Genomic DNA, 18,601 nt, shown 5'->3' with positions numbered 1-18,601 from the left:
CCACTCACCTCTTCAGTGTTTTTGTGAAAGCAGTCTCTCTCTTTGCTTTCATTTTGGTGTGCCTTAACAGTGAACTTCATTAAGGTCCTCTCACATAAGACACTCCTTTCTTACCTCCACTCCAGCAATCCTTCTGTGAAATTTATGCATCCTTTTAAAATAAGAATGGCCTGGACTCTCAAAGTGTTCCAGAAGAGATTTAAGCTGTCTTTCTTAATGTTGTTTAATCAGTCTGTCCAGGAAGGACCTTAGTGTGTTCTGGCATCACAAACGTCTTTTTCGTGACAGCATCACATTGATGGGCCACAATCATCCATGATCAAATAATGCCCCCAGGTCCTTCTCTTTCTTTGTTGTCTTTCCAACTGATGAGTTTCCAGTCTATAACACATACGGGTTGTGAGATTTTTATTGCTGTAGGTGCATGTTCTTGTACTTCATGCTTTTAAATGTCATTCCATTTCAAGGTTATCCAAGTTTTCCTGTGTGATATTCTTATCTTCCTTTGCATGTTAATGTTCCCAACTCTGTATCATCAGCAGATGTCAACAGTGTAAATCTTCTTTTATGCCAATTTTCCAGTGATTAAAACCTTAAACAAAAGTGCCTATAAGATGGATTTTTGAGGAAATCCACTAGTAGCCTTCTTTTAGAAGGTTAATACTACCCGTTTTAGTTTGTTATCCATTTGGTGATAACATGATTTTGCTGAAGATTTGCTACTTTATGTTTGCAAAGGTAGTTATTGGAAGAGAGTAGGTATTTATTCTGTAATGTGTTTTCTTCCAATTCTCTTTTGCTCCCTTGTTAGAAACTGTGTGTGTTACAGTGCTAAGCTTTTCAGGCTTTTAGTTACCTTATAAAGAGATTGTGAGTAACTCTTATTACTCAGTAAATCCCCTGCTTATGAGGGGAACCACTGAAAGTTTCCGTCTGATTGAAACAGAAATAATTTACTCTTTTGGAGAAAAAATAAATTGCTATAATAGGAATCCTGTTCAACACCCATATAATTTTTTACTGTTAAATACTTAATGTCATTAAATATTTGGTTTTGTGAAGAGAGACCTCTGAGTGAAACTTTAGGAAAAGAGGAAGACATTTTTAGCCAGTATTTTAGTCAAAGTCCATATGTGTCCACTAAAGCAATATATTCCATAATAATTTTGAGATCAATTATATGTTTTCTACTTTTACAGGGAAATAAATCTTCTGTAAAATGCACACTCCAGTTTTATGTAAAATTTACTAGCACTGCTAGTGCTTCATATTAAGGACAGTGTGGATTAAAATCCAGTCCTTTATTGAAAAAATGTGTGCATCTCATTGCAAGTGAAAACAAAATGAAACAAAATATTTCTACTCTTCCTATTTCTACCCTTTCTTCCATAGGGACGAATATATTAATTCTCCTTTTCACTTGCAATTATTCAAACCAGTTAGTCCTAGCGTTGTGTAATTTCTCCTAATGTTTATAGATTTTCTGTAGATGAATCAGATTTACCTGAATTATGCTGAAATACAATTCCAGTACAAGGTATTGATGTTTTACATGCATTTCCATGTGGAAACATCACAATATGTAATCTAACATGACCAGACTTACTTTTGGATGTAGTCAACATGTGGGACATCTGTGGACTTCATTCAGGGGTTGGTATGTTGGAGAAAGAAGGAAGCCAAAACTTTGTCTGAAAGTATGTTCTCATTCCATGGGGAAATCAGTATGCTTTAGCAGGACAGAGAAGGCAGATGTGTTAGGATCTGTAGTTATCACAAGATTAGTGAAGCAGAGACTTAGGTAAATACAAATGAACCAGTACGCATAAGTATTGTGTTATCATAGTGAAATAAGAGGAACTCAGTTCCAATTGTGTAGAGAAATCTTTAGTAGTATAAAGAACTAGTTTGCTGTGGGATATTAAAAAAAAAATCTTGACTCTGCTTTTCTCTGTACACATATCTATGCATGGATCCAAGGGTTTCATACTTTATACCTGCATACTTGTATAGGGTCCAGTTCACCTTTCCAAGAAAGCCAAACTTAGTTGTCTGAGTCAGTATGTTAATTTTCAGAATCATGTGGTTCACAAATAATATTTATCTGTTATGTTCATTCAAAGTACTTGCAATCAATTTCAATTTTCTAAAAATAGTGGTATTACAGAATAATTTCATTTTTAGGTGAGTGGAATTATCTTGGTTGGTGCAGGGCAATTTTGAGAATTTATGCTGAGAGGCATCAGATGTGACTGCTTCCTGTGAAAATGACTGTTCTCCACAGCACACTGTGTGAGTGTTAAAGGTCAGCTTTTAGAGCAACAAAAGATGCATTTTTCCCTCACATAAAGACAAGCACAACCCTGAGTCCTGGGTGGCATTACTGATTTTGCTGTTAAACTCTCAGATTCTTCAAATCTTGCAAATGAGGGAAACAGGTTCACTGCTGGTGTTCCTCAGGCAGTGAAAGAAAGCAAGTAACTTCTTCCTGAGACAGTTGTAAATATTCAGCTTGATAAACAGTTTCATTTTTTAATATTTCAATATTAGCATCACTGAAATGCATACACTTATTTAGTGCCAAGTACTGCAGGTGTGTTGCCTTGCATCTTTACTGTTATAATCCTCACCCTGTCAGAAAATGTAGAATGTCTTTGTTCTGTCTTTCTTTGTTGCCAGTGCAAATTACCTACCTATATGTATCTGAGAATATGGTTTATGCACTTCTGTTGATGATGGATCCCATCTTCTGTGGCTCTAAAACTGTGGTGCTAATGAACCTTTGTGATCTCAGTAGGGTGAAGAGAGAGATAAATGAGACTGTAATTTGTCCTAGTTTGAAATATATCAGGCATATATAGTCCCAATTTATTACAGTATCATTATGACCTGAATGTATTCAGATGCAAAGCCCCACCAGGTTCTTGTGCAGCAGGAACTCAGTTTCCTGAGTTAGACCACAAAGGAAGTGACCTTGTGCTTAACTGCATTCCAATTGCCAACATCTTGATCTGCAGAGAAGATGACTTTATGGTTTCTAAGGTTTGTGGGGTTATTTTGGGCATTTTGGAGTGTGGTGGGTATTTTTGTTGAACATGTTATTCATTCTGGGGAGAAAACACATTGTTTGTGAAATATGTTTTTACAGTGAGCTCTTCATAAAAAAGGCCCATACTTTGGAACTGTGAACTCATTTCTGCTTTTTAGTGAAGGAATGGCTCATTAAGGCAGATGTCACTGTTCATATGATTGAAGCTATACATGCTTCTACATTTGGTAGAAAAGTAGGATTAAAACTATCAAATGTTACATTTATTTATAAATATTCAATCATAGTATTAAAATATTAAGATATATTCAATTAACACTTACTTGTCTTTAATTGCTAACTATACGAAATTACTTGGAGTTAATCTATGAATTGTTCATTAACTGTTGACAGCAGACAGAATTTTAAGGATTCACCTTTCAAACTTGCTGATTGTCCATCTAATTTGTATGCCTATGTTGTCTTTTTCTTATAACATGTTTTTAATATGTGTAATCTTTGTAGTACTTATATAGCCTAGTGTTTCCTCATTCTTCCTTAATTTTCTGTTGCACAGTTTGTTTCCTACAATTTGGCATCTCTAACATTCATATTTACTTTGAGCTATCCTAATTCTGAAGTGGATTTTATGCTTGAAGACAGAGAAATCTATTTTGAACCTTTTCAAATCTGGTATTTTCAATCAAGTGCACTGACAAAAAAGGGAAGGATCACCATTGATATCAGTGGATGACAAAGGAGATCAGGGAAGAGGATGCATCTCCTCAACTATGTGCATTCGTAGTATAGCTCTGCATTTGAGCTTCACTCCTATCTCTTCTTACACCCTCTGGAGAGAACAAGCAGTTTATAGTGTGGTTCATGTCATTTTTGTATCAATGTCTAAAACAGGGTAGGGAAATTGTACCCTAAAGAACGTATTTCTCCCCCAGAGAGTGCAGAGTGGGGTTGGGGGTCAGTGGGGGGATCGGATCTAGAGCTGTACAGTGAAGCAATCAAATTGGGGATGATGAATTCCATCCCAGGCTACCAATTCCACTGTAAATGGCCAAGCTTCTAGTACTTGCTTGAGTCCCATTGACTTAAACAAGACCCTCGAGCATATATCAATGCATTGTAATTTATTTTGATAAGCAGAAGATTTTACTGATTGTTTTCCTGAAGCTTTTTGTAGTTATAACCATATTCCTGTAAAAAAAAAATCAATAATGTTCCTGTAAAAAATCAATAACTTTAAATAAGTTGAAGTACAGTGTCTGAAGTCAAAGGCACGAGAAGGAGGCTAGTATAATTTTATGTATACTTTTAGGTGCACATTAAAAGAAAATTGTACACATTCAAACAGCATAAATGGTTGGTATAACATTTCACATGCACCTGATAAAGATCTGAAAATCCTGCTAAGTTTCCCTGCCAAATATCAGGTATGTACACCCAGTTTTATGTGTGTTTGTTTATTGTGACCTAAAATGTGTGATGTTGTTGCTTATTGCAGCTTACCTTCTTTTGTCACCATGTTCCATATATTAGTTCCTCTTACCCCAACAATTGGCAAATATCTTGGAAGTCTCAGTAAGTTGAATGTGTGAATTAGATAGATGTTCTCTTCCTCTCCTATGAAACTTACCCTGAAGCTATACTTCATGATGTTAAGTCAAAAATTCAAATATTCACTATGCTGACAAAGGCGATGTTTCCATTGTATCACTGTATCAGCTATTTTAATATTCCCAGTAACTATATATCAAGTGCAGTATGGAAGTCCTGAGCTTTGTAACAAGTTAGAAAACATTCACTGGGACACATATGCTAACGCAAATTTGTAAGTGCTTGATATTAGTCTTTACTCTCTATCTGTTCACAGCACACACAGCCTTGCATATTTGATTATCAACTATTGTGACTGGCCTCTTAATCTGCACGCTATTGTTTCTGATTTCCTGATTGAATACACTAATGCAATCATATTTGTAAAGCAGTCTCAGCCAGAAACAAAGGATAATTCATTACAATATAAGTTCTGTTCCATAATTAAGTGCCCTTTGGTTATGGATGCAAACGATCTCTCTGTGAAGATCTGTACATTCTTACTTAAATATTTTTAAGGGAATATAACAGCATATAACACTCACAGCAAAATTCTAGTTTTAAAATCCAAAACTATTTAAGATTACTTGCTAACATACTGTACAGATCCATTTAATTTGTGGAAGTAAGCAATGCTGTTACTTTCAGAATTCTTCCTGTATTGCTTCTTCAGCTGGGAAAGTCACTCTCCTTTGAGAGTTTACCTAGTGAATTGTCTGCTTCCACCACAAAAATTTTCGCTTTGTGCATTTCATAGTTTGTCATTTTCTGTAACGACAAAGTGATGACTTAGCAAGTATAACAAAAACCCCCTGTTGTATTCTTGTTTTTATTGTTTTATAGGTTGTTGTGACTGCAAATGTAAGCAAAATCCTTACTTTCTGTATGATAAAAATTGTAACAGCTGTTGAAACATTTTATGAAAATGTAGTGCTGAAAAACTCATCCTGTTTCTGCAATCTAACCACTCCGATGATAACTGATAATGGTATGTTTTACTATTATATGTATTTAATGCTTATTCACTGTCCTTTAATACTGGGGAGTACTACATAAATACACGCCTAGTGAGTGTGAAAGTACATAGTGCTTTTTGTTAAATTTCATTGAAGAAAAATAATTCATATTTTGTCACATGATTTGAGTATACTCACACTGTTCTTGGTGATTAAAGTTCTGTTAATATGGAATCCTTTGCAGAAGTACTAACACACATTACCCTGTGGCTGGAAGCAGCTTCTTCAGTTGACCCTGTGGCACTGCAGTGCTTTAGCATTAGCAGAATATTTATTTACATGGTGTCATTAATAACTGTCTAAGGAAGCTTAAGATTAATGCAGGGACTGCATTAATGCAGGCACTCCAAGCTGGCTGGAGCAATGGAAGCAATGTTGGTCTAGTGCTTTGCCTTGACAAATTAACCCATCTTAACTCTTCTCTAATCTGCAAACAGAATTTGTTTTTGCAAGAAACTGTAGTGGCATAAATAAAAGGAGAATCTAATTATGAATGTCTGTACAATAAATAATCTTAACATTTAATTAACTGTTGCAGCCTGAGACACTGTGAGAAAGTGATTGTCCAATGTAGAGGATTAGCAGAAAAATGCATGGTTCAGGGGCAATTTGATGGGTACATACTTTTGACTTGATTTCATTCCTCCTTCTGAATTATTGGTTGAATCATTTTGCAATAATTCTTATACTACTTTGTTCATCAATGGTTCTCAGAGTTAGATACCTGAGCAGTTTGTATTGGATGTGTGATGCTTGTGATCTGGTTTGTGTATCTAATGGACAGCTACAAGTTCTAGAATGAGGTGGTAAATTACTGAACGTCTAGACTTTTGAGCTGTTCTTTAGGCTTTGGTCTCAAGAATCAGATCATAATCCTTCACAGTGGAGTCTTATTTGACTAATAGCAGGGAAACATCCCCTTTGCATTTCTTCAAGAGTCTGTATAGAAGCACAAAACTTTTTTAATAGAGATTGGCCTTATAACTTCTTAAAGCTGTTTATGTTAGAATGAGAGAGTTCTAATCTAAACTAAAAAACAGATAGCAAACACAAGGGATACCACATGTTCTTAAGTGACCTGAAGAGGAAACAGATAGTTCAGATAAATGCCTTGCCTCTATCTCTTCCTTGATAACATAGCCCAAATTATGAGAATCTGATTCTCATATAAAACCTTTGTGTAGGAAGAGGAATTAAATGTTACCAAGTATTTTCAAGGACCTGTTGTTCTGAAGAGCTTAGTGCTACAAAGAGCTCTCTCTCTCAGGGACCCTTGTCCCTGAAGGAAGTTCCTTGGAATATTTTGATCTGAGGAGGCTGTATGGGAAAAACTCCTCCAGCATCATAGAAGTGTTGTGTCAAGTTCCAGTCCAGCGCTGGTAATTGAGGAGGAAGGACTGTCACTAGAAGGTGACAGCTGGAGTGATATCCATGAGTATTTTGATCTATTAAGCTGTCTTTAGTAAACACTATTGGTGGATTTTTAAGAGGGAAATGTCCTTTATTGACCCAGTCCCAAAAGCCATGTTTTCATGTAATTATGGAGTATATTGTTTGCTTCTGTGTCTTCACAGACTAAAGCTTTCTCTTAACTCCATTAGCAGGTTTTCAGAGAACAGTGTTTTGGAAGCCATCTCACCTTGCCTGTGCTTTGTGCCAGAAATGAGCCCTTTGACAGTGTTAACCAGAAGGCTGTGAGGTTGGCTTGTGCCTGCTGGTATTCCTGCCACTCACCTGCTCCTATGAGCTGCAGTGTCTTAGTGGATAATTCAAGAGTGAAGTAACACTGACTATTTGTGGTATCTCCTCTAAAGTGACCTCAGTTCCACAAGAGGATGCACTTGCAAAAGTCCTTTAGATATCATTTCCTGGAAAAAACATTTTGAAAATACCTGCTATTCAGTGCAGTCTAATGCATTTTAAAAGGTCAGCCCAGACCATATAGAAAATAATAGGTTCCATTAATTCCAACACAGACAGAACCAGGAAAGCATATTTGACAGTGTTGTTTTTAAAGTATTTATACAAGCTTAAAAGAAAAGACAAGCTCTGCCAGAAGGAGATAAATTCCTTACTTTTACTTACTACTCCTAGTAAAATACTAGGAGTATTTTACTTTTTCTGTAGTTCATGGCTTGAGACATGTAGGCAAGTGATTTAGGCAGTTGTGTGTCAACATGTCAGATTTCTGCAGATAAGTAGATTTCTGGAGATGCAAATAAGTGGTTGATGAAGGATTTCAGAATGTCTGTCTGTAGTCATCCACATCTTTAAACAATAAAATACCATTAAAGTCAGACTCTTTGCTATCCATTTATTAAGGTGTTTGATCATACAAATGGTCAGTCCCAAGGGCTGTTTCTAACAGGCAGTTCAGGTGACCTTTGCAGTGAGCACCCAAGGGCCATGCTGCCATGTGGAGGTAGGAGATATCTCTGATTTAACCATGTAGATGTAGCCAAAGCTGGCTTTCATCTGAACAAGCCAGCCTGTGATAAAGACAAAGGTTTCTCTACCTTTGCAAGACAGATATACTTAAAATCTGTGTAACTTTCCTGGATTAAAAAGCTAGCTACTTTCTAGCATAGAGAAGTCAGAGAAGTCTGCAAACATGGGTTTCATTTGATCTTAGGCAGCCATTCATTTCACAGACTGCACATCTGCAGGCACACAGATGAAAGAGACCATGGCTTAAGTGGTATATATCTAATTCTACTGTTCGATGTGGTATTCTGCTCATAAGAGAAGATACTCTTTCATACCGCAGCTGCCAGTGAATTGTTGGTATAGTAATTGCTAGCTGAAATAATGGCAAATTGACTCATGCAATCATAAAAGATTTAAATAGGATGAAAATTGCTACTGCATAGATTACAAAAGGAGACTCTGAAACCAAGTCTGTGAGACAGAAAGAGAGAGAAGTATGGTATGGTGGGGTCTCTTGCATTAGAACAGTCTGTTGTGTTAGAAGACTTGAATTGGGGGTCTGGCTATACCACAGTACATATCACTGTGTGCTTTTTGAGAGATGATTTTACATCCCTATTTCATGGTAGCATTTCCTTATCTGTATCCTGACAATAACATTGCTTTTATTTGTCATGTGGTGGTGGCATCAAGCTTAATTAATGTGTGTATAAAGCCTTGGCATAACTCAGCTGACGAGTGCTGTGGAAGGACAAAATCTGGTTATTTTTATCAGTCAAAAGTGTGAGTGGATGTATGAGAGAAGGTGCATACCAAGTACATAACAGCTCGTTTGAGTTTTCAACTCAAATTATTTTTAAACAGTTATTTCTTGTAATATCCAGCATATACCTAACATGTACATTTTTCCAGATTGTCTAGTTCTCGAAGCGTCATTGTCCTCAAGCTCTTGGAATATCACACAAACATTTCAGTTGAAAAAGTAAGAGCCTGGTTCTTCTTAAAGTTCACTGTGGGGTTGATGTGTGTGTGTGGGAAAGTGACTGAAGTCATTCATCTTTTTTTTTTTTTTTTTTTTTTTTTGTATTTATCAAGGAACTACATTTCACTAAAGATAGGCAGATCCGTTTTCTTGGCCCACTTCTTCCTCCTTCTCTTTTTTTTTCCCCCTTAAAAAGCTACTTCTTCTGATGACTCTCTTATTTAATGGGACCCTGGAAACTAACTGTAGGAGAGTCATTACAATGACTGAATTTATGACAAGTGCCTGAAGAGATAATAAAGGATGTCACAATGACATTAAAATCCTTTTTGTCCTTGGGTAGAAGGTGGGCCCTTGGTACTCAGTATAAGGCCTAGATTAGAGGAGTCAAGAGATTCTTTAAAATCACTTTGTGAAGCTGTTTTAAATTAGACCCAGATGCAATTTAAATATGGTCCACAGGTAACATGAATATAATTAAACCAGAGAGTAACATCTAATCTGCTAATAGGAATAATGAATACCTGTTCTTCTGTACACATTCTTTTTCAGACTCTTTGTTGAGACCTGGTAGAGGAAACATTCATGCCCAGCACATGGCCTAACACCTTATGCTAGGTGGTTGTTAATACTTAGAAAGATCTGGCTAATATATGCTGTAGGTAACTACAGTGTTTCCATTCAGAATGCTCCTCTGCTATGCAAAAAGGCTAATCATAAGAACCTGGGATGAAATTGACCTCTTGCTTTTTGGGAAGTGGCACATCACTTCCCTGTCCCTGGAGGAACATGGGGAAGGAGCTGTCTCTCTCTAAATCAGAGCATTTCTCAGCATGTGTGGAGAGGGACTGTGCTGCTCTTGGCTCTCTTCCGTATTGATAGAGGCATTGCAAAGCAAGATAGGGACAAACTAGTCTCCCAACAGGCATATTTTTTGGTAGAGGAAGGCAACAGCAAACTGGCAATACTTGCCAGCACTACACACATGGAACAGAGGTTCAGACAAGCTGGAAAAAAATCAGTGATGGTTTTCTGCCCTTTTATGTTTAAAAAGTACTACCTGGCCACTCATGTACTGGACTAAATCACAGTAAAATGTAACCCAAAGTGTTTCCTCTGCTTCCTGATTTTTTTTGAAATTAACGACTCTCAGCATCTCAATACAGATTGTATTTCATACTAAATTTCTTCTCAGAATAAGTACAGCAGAACAATAGGCTTGGAGGGTAAACGAAAATTTTCCCATTTCATTACATGTTTGCTTGGTTGTTCTCTTGGGTTTACGCTTTTTTGTCTGTCACTTGAAATTTGACATTCATGACTGAATCTAGATTGAGTTCCTGTGTCTTACAAAAACTCTGTTTCTGTGTTACCAGCTGCTCACGGTGTATACACAAGGGTGAGTGTGCCAGCTGTGAATGGATACGTGTCTCTCCTGCCACCACCTGCCAGGTGAAGTTTGTTGGGGAAAATTGGAATCCCCTGTGATGCCTTTTCCTTGTATTTTTTACATCTGAGCAGCAATCTGTCTCTTTTTTATCCTGACATGGAGAAATGCTTATTTTTTTTCCAGGATGATTGCAATGCAACTGCTTCCAAGAGGATCACCACTGCACAGAAAACAGAGGTTAGTTAGTGTTTTAAGATCAGTGTTATTAAGGCTCTCCAGGTTGGGGGAGAAATTTATTTAAAATGAGAGGAGTTTGCAGAAAGAATAGAGATATGGATGAGGAGGCAGTCAGTTACAAAGGAAGGTAATGCAGAATTTGGATTGATACTATTTTTTTCTTAGTGCTCTGTTGGTGTTAAAAGGTACCAGCAAAAACTTGTGTTTCAGATTCAGGCACTGAGACAGTGAACACTGCAATTGTCGTGTGCCTACCGCTAGATGCAGTATTTACAACTTTGCTTTAAATGCCAAAGTCCCTGTATGCTGTATTTAGTCACTCCACAGGAGCCAGCATGCTGAGGGCTGGAACACATAAGCTGACCAACAACAACAAAAAAAAGGAGAACATTTCAGGCTTAATATCTTACCTAGACTTAGCAGCATGTTTGAGTTCTGCTGTCACAGACAACTCTGGGAAACTAGGCTTCAGAGTCTCAAGCCTCTTCCTCATTTTTATGCAGCCAGATCACAGCTTCTCCTGAAACATAGCTGCCAGGGGAGCAGAAGGAAGAGGAGGATGTGCCACCCAGTTTCTGCATAACAGAGAAGTGGCTAGAGGATGAGTCCAGGAACTGAAATCCATGGGTGTTAGTAAATCTCTAGTTCACACTTTCAGAAGAATTTTCCTTGTTTCTAGGCTGTAGACAAAACTGGAGATGGATCCACACAAGCTGGATCACTGGGAAGGAAGAAGTGTCACTAGTGCTGCCAAAGTACCTGCTGGATCTGGTTACTGAATTCTCTATAGAATTCGTATAGACTGTATGTTTGCATACAATCTAAATGACTTGGCTCATAGGCCAGCCCTTTAACCTTCTGCTTTGTAGGTCAGCCCTTTAACCACGAGGTTATCCCTTCATTCTTTATGGAACAAAAATGGTTTTATTTTCTCATAAAACTGAGTGATCTTTTTATCAGTGGTTGCTTATGACATGCAGGTGTTAGGAAAGAAATGAGTAGTGGAGAGAAATTTGACTGATGAGTAAGTACATAGAGATTTGCTGCCTACACTTTTTGGTTTCTGCTTTTCGTGAGTGATGCATAGTTGTTATAAATAGTGACTGTGTTCTTCTCTCTAAATGTTTCATTAGAACTACCCAAACTTGTACCTCTGAAGACAGGGATTACCTCTTAAATTCAGCTGCTCAGCTGATGTTTCTTAAACAAAATACATCTTGTTTTTCACAGAGACGAGTGGGATTGTAATAACTTGTGCTTCTGAGCATTAATATTCTGGATTTGATTTAAAGCATTATGTCTGGTGAAAGAACAGAAGAAATTCTTCTTTGCTCTGCTTCCAAATGCATTAATTTGACATTGGTAAATAGTTGGAATTGCCTGGGAGATGGCTTTCTTCCACATGCCTTATCTTGGAAAGACAGTGATGGACAAGGCAGTGAAAGCACCAGAGGCAGTGCAAAGGCAGATGTTTATTTAGAAGTGATTGATCCATTCAGAGAGCTTGAAATTGCATTTGAAATCCTGCTCTCCTTTGACTGCTTGTGCTTTAAGGAGAACATACTGGAGAGTGGAGAAAGAGGATTTGTGTTTTCCCACAACCCCAGCTGAGCATTTAGATTAATATACTTTTTTTCAGTGCCAGCCCCAGCCCTCCTCCTGACTCCAGCTGCTGGTTTCTATGCATGCACCTTCCCCCTCCCTGTGCCAGTGCAGCAGTTGGAGTGGTTGGATTGAGTACGCTTGGCTAGGGAACTGATTTGGCTGGAAATAACTGTTATTTTGCAGCAGGTTATTTTTTGTCTGGGCCGGTTCCCCAATCCCGTTCGTCGGGGCCCTGTGTTACCAATTCAGGAGGGGCTGTGCCAGAGAGGGACTCCCCAGGGTAGCAGACACTGCTTAACCTGCTGCTGCTGCCTCTGAGCCATGCTAACCACACCTCTGAGGATGTGGCTGCCACAGTTCACACAGCTCCAGGGAAGCGTTGCGCTGTCCAGGGGAGGGGGGAGGAGGCTGCAGCTCAGAAATATGGAACTCTTTTGAAGCTGACAGGGCTGTGCTGATTTACATTACCTGAGGACCTGGTGCATGCTTTCTGTATGTCTCTTTGCATGTTTATGCTTTCATTACATGCCTCACAGCTAGTGATTTTTATAAATATCCATCTGCCTCTCTGCTGTGGCCTCTCTTGCTACTGGGCATTGCTCCCCCTGCCACGTAGCAACTGGAAGGTCAGTGGCTCTCTGGCACTGGGGAAATGAGCACTGCAGACCCCAGTCAGGACATTAGGTCCTTCCTGCTTTTAGTGAGGGAGTTCAGGGTTTCTTTTGCTGCTGAGGCAAGTGTTGCAGATTATGGCAGTCAAGCTGGGTGGGAATTGGACTCTCAAGTAGCTGGGGCCATTTTACCTCAGTGTTGTGACTGTACTGACTCCATGAGGCCAAGGCAGGATGCCGAGAGGGAGTCTGTGCTGTGTAGCCTCAGGAAAGGTATGATTTCAGAGGGGACTGAAACTTTCTAACTGAATAGTTCTTTCTGTGATTTCTTCATAGTGTAAGAAAAGAAGCAAGGCAAGTTAATCTGAAGCACTCAGTGGTGTGTGGTGTCTGGCAGAGAGACCAGTGGGAGCCCTGAAGCACCACAGCGTGCCGCTGCACCCCTGAGCAAGGGATGCCTGGCATTTCCCTCACGGGGGTTCACCGCCCTGATGCACTCTGGGGGATTTCCATGTGTTTGTGTGATACTGTGGTATTCTGGTGTTTCAGGGCTCCCTGGTGGTTACCAGTGAGAACCCAAAGCAGTGTTTTGTTCCTTTCTGTGGTATTGGGCTTCTGGATTTGTGTGAGGATATTGACTGTCCTTGGTGCACTGGAGGTTGGACACAGGCAGAAGGACAGGATACAGGTGAAGAAAAGCACCAGTGGTTTTCTGCCTTTAATCTCTTAGATTTCTGCTTCAGTTGTCCTGTCCCAAGGATTAAACTGATTTCCAGATGACCGTGGGAGTGAATTTTTCCCCTCAGGCTGTTTGTGAGGGATTTCCTTTGCCTTTCTCTATTATCCATATGAGAGGTCATCTTGGAGGCCCTTTTGCAGACCCTCTGGCCCCAGCCTTTGCACCCTATGGCCTTTTCTAAGGCACAAGTTGCAGCTTTCAATCAGTGGTGACAGATCCCTCATTTGCTCTGGAGTGCTCCAGCATTCAGTGAACCATGGTAGCATTTGGGGACAATGTGCCAGGACCTTTTGAAATGGTCAGAGTTGTGTTTGCAGAGGATGGTGTTGTGACTCTGATGGTCCCCTCAGGCTACCAGCCCAAAGTATTAGTGCTGTTTTGGGTACATGATAAGATTAGTGGCGAGAAAAACCTGTGGGATGGACTTTCCTAGAGGCTTTGCACCAGCACCCCTAACAGGGTCAGGAAGACTGAACTGCCCAGTGGATATGTCCACAGGTGCACAGCAAAAATCAGGATAATCACACTGCTCTAAAAACTCAATTTAAACTAGTAGTATAGGCAGTCTAAAGGTAAGCCAAAAATCGTTTGCCTGAGAAGGTCCCAAACAGTTTGTGGTTTCACATGCGTATTTTCCTGTTTTTTTTGAATGTTTCAGTTTGTTGTCTGAAAGATAGGCGGAGAGGAAATCGTCTGTGTGATTATAAAACTGGGGAAGAAGCAAAACTGATTAAACATGAGATCCTGTCAAAAGTATCAAGTGAATACAGTAGGGAAAAAATATCTCTTCTTGCTCAGTAGCATAAGTTAGAAAAAGTAAATACAAAGAAAAGCACAGTTTTTCTGCAAGACTGTAACAACATCAGAGCAAACTAGGGTTATTTTTAAATGCTGGAGAACTTCGTAGCATAAAAATGAGATACCAAAAAACTCCCCTGCAGTTGTTTTGTATCTTTAGTTCTATGTATGACTTCGAAAAGGCTTTCTAGTAAAGCTAATTCTGGGGTGCTTTCTCAAATTTTCATTCGAGGATTTGACCCTGCTTCCCCTTTTCGGGTCACAAAAGATGCCTTCATTTGTTCTTCTGATCTCTCATAGTGACAGCACCATGGGTTTTGTCTTGCCTTGTTTTTTAGTTCTTCAGGGGTCACATGAAATGTATCATTTCAAGCTGTGTTTTTATGATACCTACCTTCCAGCATGTCAGACTGTGATTCTTTTGGGCAACTTTGTTATGAGATAAATTGAAATATAAAATATGTAGGTAAAAATATTTGGCTTGTAATGAAGTTGTGATTGACAGTACTTCTCAGGATTAAGTTTAACAGGATTTGAAATGATTAATAAAAATGTATCCCAGTGCCATAAAATCTGCATTCCCGAGTGGTGGTTGTTTTTACATCTGTTGCCTAATCTGCCCAGCCTTTTCATAACCAGATCTTGTTTTGCTTTGTTTCCTAATAGCATATCAGCATTCAATCCATTGAACCTTTGTGGATTTCTACATTAGGCAAAAGTGAAATAACAGTCAAAGGAGAAAACTTTACACGTGCATCAGGCATAAAACTGATACTGACTGGAATCACTGGCTGTAAACCAGACGTGTGAGTTAAACTGAAAAATAATACTATTTACTTTGCATGGTGAAAATTATATCCATTTTGCTCTAGCAGTATGGTTGTGTGAATAGTTGTCATGTGCCTCTCCTCAGCAGAGCAGGGGATGCTCTGCACTCCTTTAGTTACACTTCCACTTTAAATTACCAAAGGGTGGAAATGAGTTTGGTGTTTGAGTACAGTACAGGGGATGGATGGGTGGTCAGTTCTCTCAGTGGCAGTAGGACAGTTTTGTACCCGTGGCTCTCTGTGCCTTCTAGCAGGCACCAAGAAGTTAGGTCACAGGAAAGCCTCAGCTTCTGTTTGAATCTCCTCTGCTTCAAAATATTCCTCATATATTCTAGGATTCTGCTTGTAAAGCACAGACACTATGTTTCGCGTTCCACTGTGGGGAACTGCGGAGAGTTCTTTTAAAAATGGATGGTCGGGAGCGGAATGAAGCCAAACGAGGCAAACACTGTATCTGAGAGCCGTTTATTGATAACAAAAAGGAGAAGGAAAAGGAGTTGCCCGAGCGAAAGACGCCTGGAGGAGACAGCAAAGAAGAGAGGAAAATGGAAAAGGGATAGGGGAGAGCAGAGAGAGAGGGGACAGAGAGCAGAAGAGGGCGTTACCCGCAGCAGCAAGGCAGCAGTCAGGGGCACAGGAAGGCTGGACAGGTGTGAGGGCGAGCCAGCGAGGGCAGGAGAGCCAGAAGGCAGGCTGGGGCCAGGCCAAAGGAGGGAGCGAGCAGGAGCAGAGAACAGTAGCAAATGCCCCCAGGGAGCAGCAATGCAGTTGGTTTTTATACAGCCATGCCCCCCAAAGTCCGACCGAGGACAGGGAACAATTGGCCCAATCCAGCCTTTCTTTGCCGTCCATTGGTAGAGACCTCTTCACGACCTGATGGGAGAAGCCCCTCTACAGTGTCTCCTACCGCCTGCCTCATGGGACGTGTTGCCCGGCGAAGTCCTCCCAGAGACAAGGCTTCTTCTAGTTGCCTCCTGCATGTGGCACGTGTGCACCTCTCCTCCACATGCCTCCGACAACCTTGGCTCCTCACACCATGCCAGGGAAGGAAATCTCTTGTGCAACAGCTCCTGTTTTTCTCTGTTGACGATCACACAGTATAAGCCCCTAGATAATGAGGCAGTCTTATTCTGAATCAGTTATTTTCAGGTGCAGCTGCAATGGCTGCCTGTGATTACAAAGCCCATTTTACATAGCTAGCTCTTGAAAAGGTGGTGTTCAATTTTTGCTTCAACCATTAATTTTCAGGGGACCACAGAAAAAAAAAGGGGAAAAGGAGGGGAATACAGAAAGTAGAAAGAGGAGGGAGTGAAAAAATGGGAGGAAAGAGAAAGAAAAAGAAGAAAGAAAAGGAAAATGAAGATTCTCATTCTTGACTAGCTCATGGACCATGCTGGTAGCACAGAGAAGTACATAGTAAACAGCAAAATCACACATTGCATTACACAGCCTCATCCCAGGGCCAATTATCTATACTGTTTTCTGTGATTATTGTGTCACATAGCAACTTCATTCAAAAGATGCCCTACTTTGTCTGTTCAACTCCCTACTCTCTTTCCACCTCCATCTGGCAGCTCAGACAGAGATTCAGTTCTCTTTTCTCTTTATCACTTGCTGTAGCTTATAGGCTTCGTGTAGTAACACCAATGAGTGGCGTCTGTGTTTCAGTGTTTGTCTGTTTTCTTTCTTCTCCAGTATTAAAGTTAGAAATGTGCTAAATGATACACAAATGACATTTGCTCTCCCACCAACACGTAAAGAGGCCAAAAGTATATGTATCCAGGCTAATGGGAAAAAATGTTCACCACCAATGACCCTGCATTATGTTTCTCTGCCATCATGTTATAGAATTACACCAAATACCTCCTGGATCAGGTAAGTTTGTCTTTCTATACCTTTTATGTATTTTTTCATATGTAGTTGCACTGAGCCAATATGAGCCTTCTTCCTTGGACAGACTGCAGCTGAAGCAAACTTGGAAGACTGCTGTAACCTGTTGTGTTGGATGAATTAAGGCCTGTGAAGTGATTTAACAGATAGGGTCGTAGTAGCTGCAAGATGGGTTCTGTAGACTTCTTCTGCCCACCTCAAGTCTCCTTTATAGAAGTCAGAAGTAGTTTATTCCTGCTAAAGCTAAACCCAAAATATGGGTAGCACTCTACCATTCTAACTCAGATTAACTTTGATTTCTTGATGCTAATATAGCTTTCATCCGTGAAACAGTATAAAGTATCAGTGGATTGGAAGCGAAGGGAAAATAATCCTCACTGCAGTGACGTACACAGACTTGCTTTACAATATGATTCCCTAAAGCCAAAAGAGCCTTTTTCAAGCATTTGCTGTGTTTTGTGGGAGACTCACAGATCTGGTGAAAGACTTACAGGGTGGTTTTTAAGATTTTCTCCAGCACAGCTTTCCACCTGCTCCTCTGCTTTCACAGTTCTTACCTGCTTTCATATTCAGAATCTGATATCTTGTCAAGTAAAGATTTCAGGTAATGGGTTGGGCTGGCAGCTGAGCAGCCAGGATGCATGCCCTCATCTCCAGGTGAGAGGCAGCTCAGGCAGCTGGAAATTAATAATACCTTAAACCACTCCAACTCTGTTCAGCAGAGATTGTGAGCCAGAGCCCTCAGACAGAAGCACCATTGTGTGCTGAGACAGATGGTCTGAATGCTGCTGAGAATGTTTCCTGTGAGGTGCCTGGCACGATGGGTTTGCCCTGAAGAAGGCAAGAATTAAGCACAGGCAGGGGCTTAATGCCCTGGGGCAGTGAAATACCATGATGCTCTTTCTTCAAGGCGGAATATTAAATCGTGGTCTAGTTCTTTGGCTGCATAAATAAAAAACGAGGTAGAGAGTCCCTGAAAAGGAGTAAACATGTGTATGCAGTCATGTGGTTTTGGGGTAGCAAAAGTATTTACCATTAGATTACAAGGAAGGGGTGGAAGTGCACTGTATAGCTCAGTTTATCTTGTTCTGCAGTTTGACTTTATTATGTTGTCGGCTACCAAAGCAAAATGCACACGAGTAGTTTATTCACAGCTGAAACCTTAAGGCAGGACATGTCTGTGAGCAAACAGATAATATTAACCTCCCTTCCTCCACACATTTTTGTTTTGTTTTGTTTTTTTTGCAGTGGTGGTCGCAAAATTACTACAACTGGTAGAAATTTTAATGTGGTGGACAGTGTGATTATTTCAGATGACCAGAGATCAAACCTCACAGTAAGTCTGAATCTCCTTTATAATACCAAATAGAGGTCTCTTAATGCATTAAGTTTTGTTCCTAAGGTTTGAGGAGATCTCAGTAATTTCCAACCACTTGCAGGCAC

At 39.8% G+C, this 18,601-nt stretch overlaps 1 protein-coding gene across 1 annotated transcript in view; it reads left to right on the top strand.

Moving 5' to 3' along the window:
- The window catches only part of PLXNC1 (plexin C1), a gene marked incomplete at its 5' end in the record, with an annotated part of 68,403 nt that overhangs the window by 15,036 nt on the left and 34,766 nt on the right, over nucleotides 1–18,601 (top strand). The window contains 8 exons of the mRNA XM_017737757.1: nucleotides 4,359–4,473; nucleotides 5,480–5,624; nucleotides 8,992–9,061; nucleotides 10,438–10,513; nucleotides 10,635–10,688; nucleotides 15,108–15,247; nucleotides 16,964–17,143; nucleotides 18,407–18,494. Coding sequence (XP_017593246.1) covers nucleotides 4,359–4,473; nucleotides 5,480–5,624; nucleotides 8,992–9,061; nucleotides 10,438–10,513; nucleotides 10,635–10,688; nucleotides 15,108–15,247; nucleotides 16,964–17,143; nucleotides 18,407–18,494 — 868 coding nt within the window. The remainder of the gene's footprint in view (nucleotides 1–4,358; nucleotides 4,474–5,479; nucleotides 5,625–8,991; nucleotides 9,062–10,437; nucleotides 10,514–10,634; nucleotides 10,689–15,107; nucleotides 15,248–16,963; nucleotides 17,144–18,406; nucleotides 18,495–18,601) is intronic.

This window comes from Corvus brachyrhynchos, unplaced genomic scaffold (genome assembly GCF_000691975.1).
Source record: "Corvus brachyrhynchos isolate BGI_N302 unplaced genomic scaffold, ASM69197v1 scaffold56, whole genome shotgun sequence".
In the NCBI taxonomy this organism is placed as follows: domain Eukaryota; kingdom Metazoa; phylum Chordata; class Aves; order Passeriformes; family Corvidae; genus Corvus; species Corvus brachyrhynchos.
The sequence above is the reverse complement of the archived record's forward strand: the minus strand, read 5'-3'. Positions and strand labels throughout refer to the sequence as shown.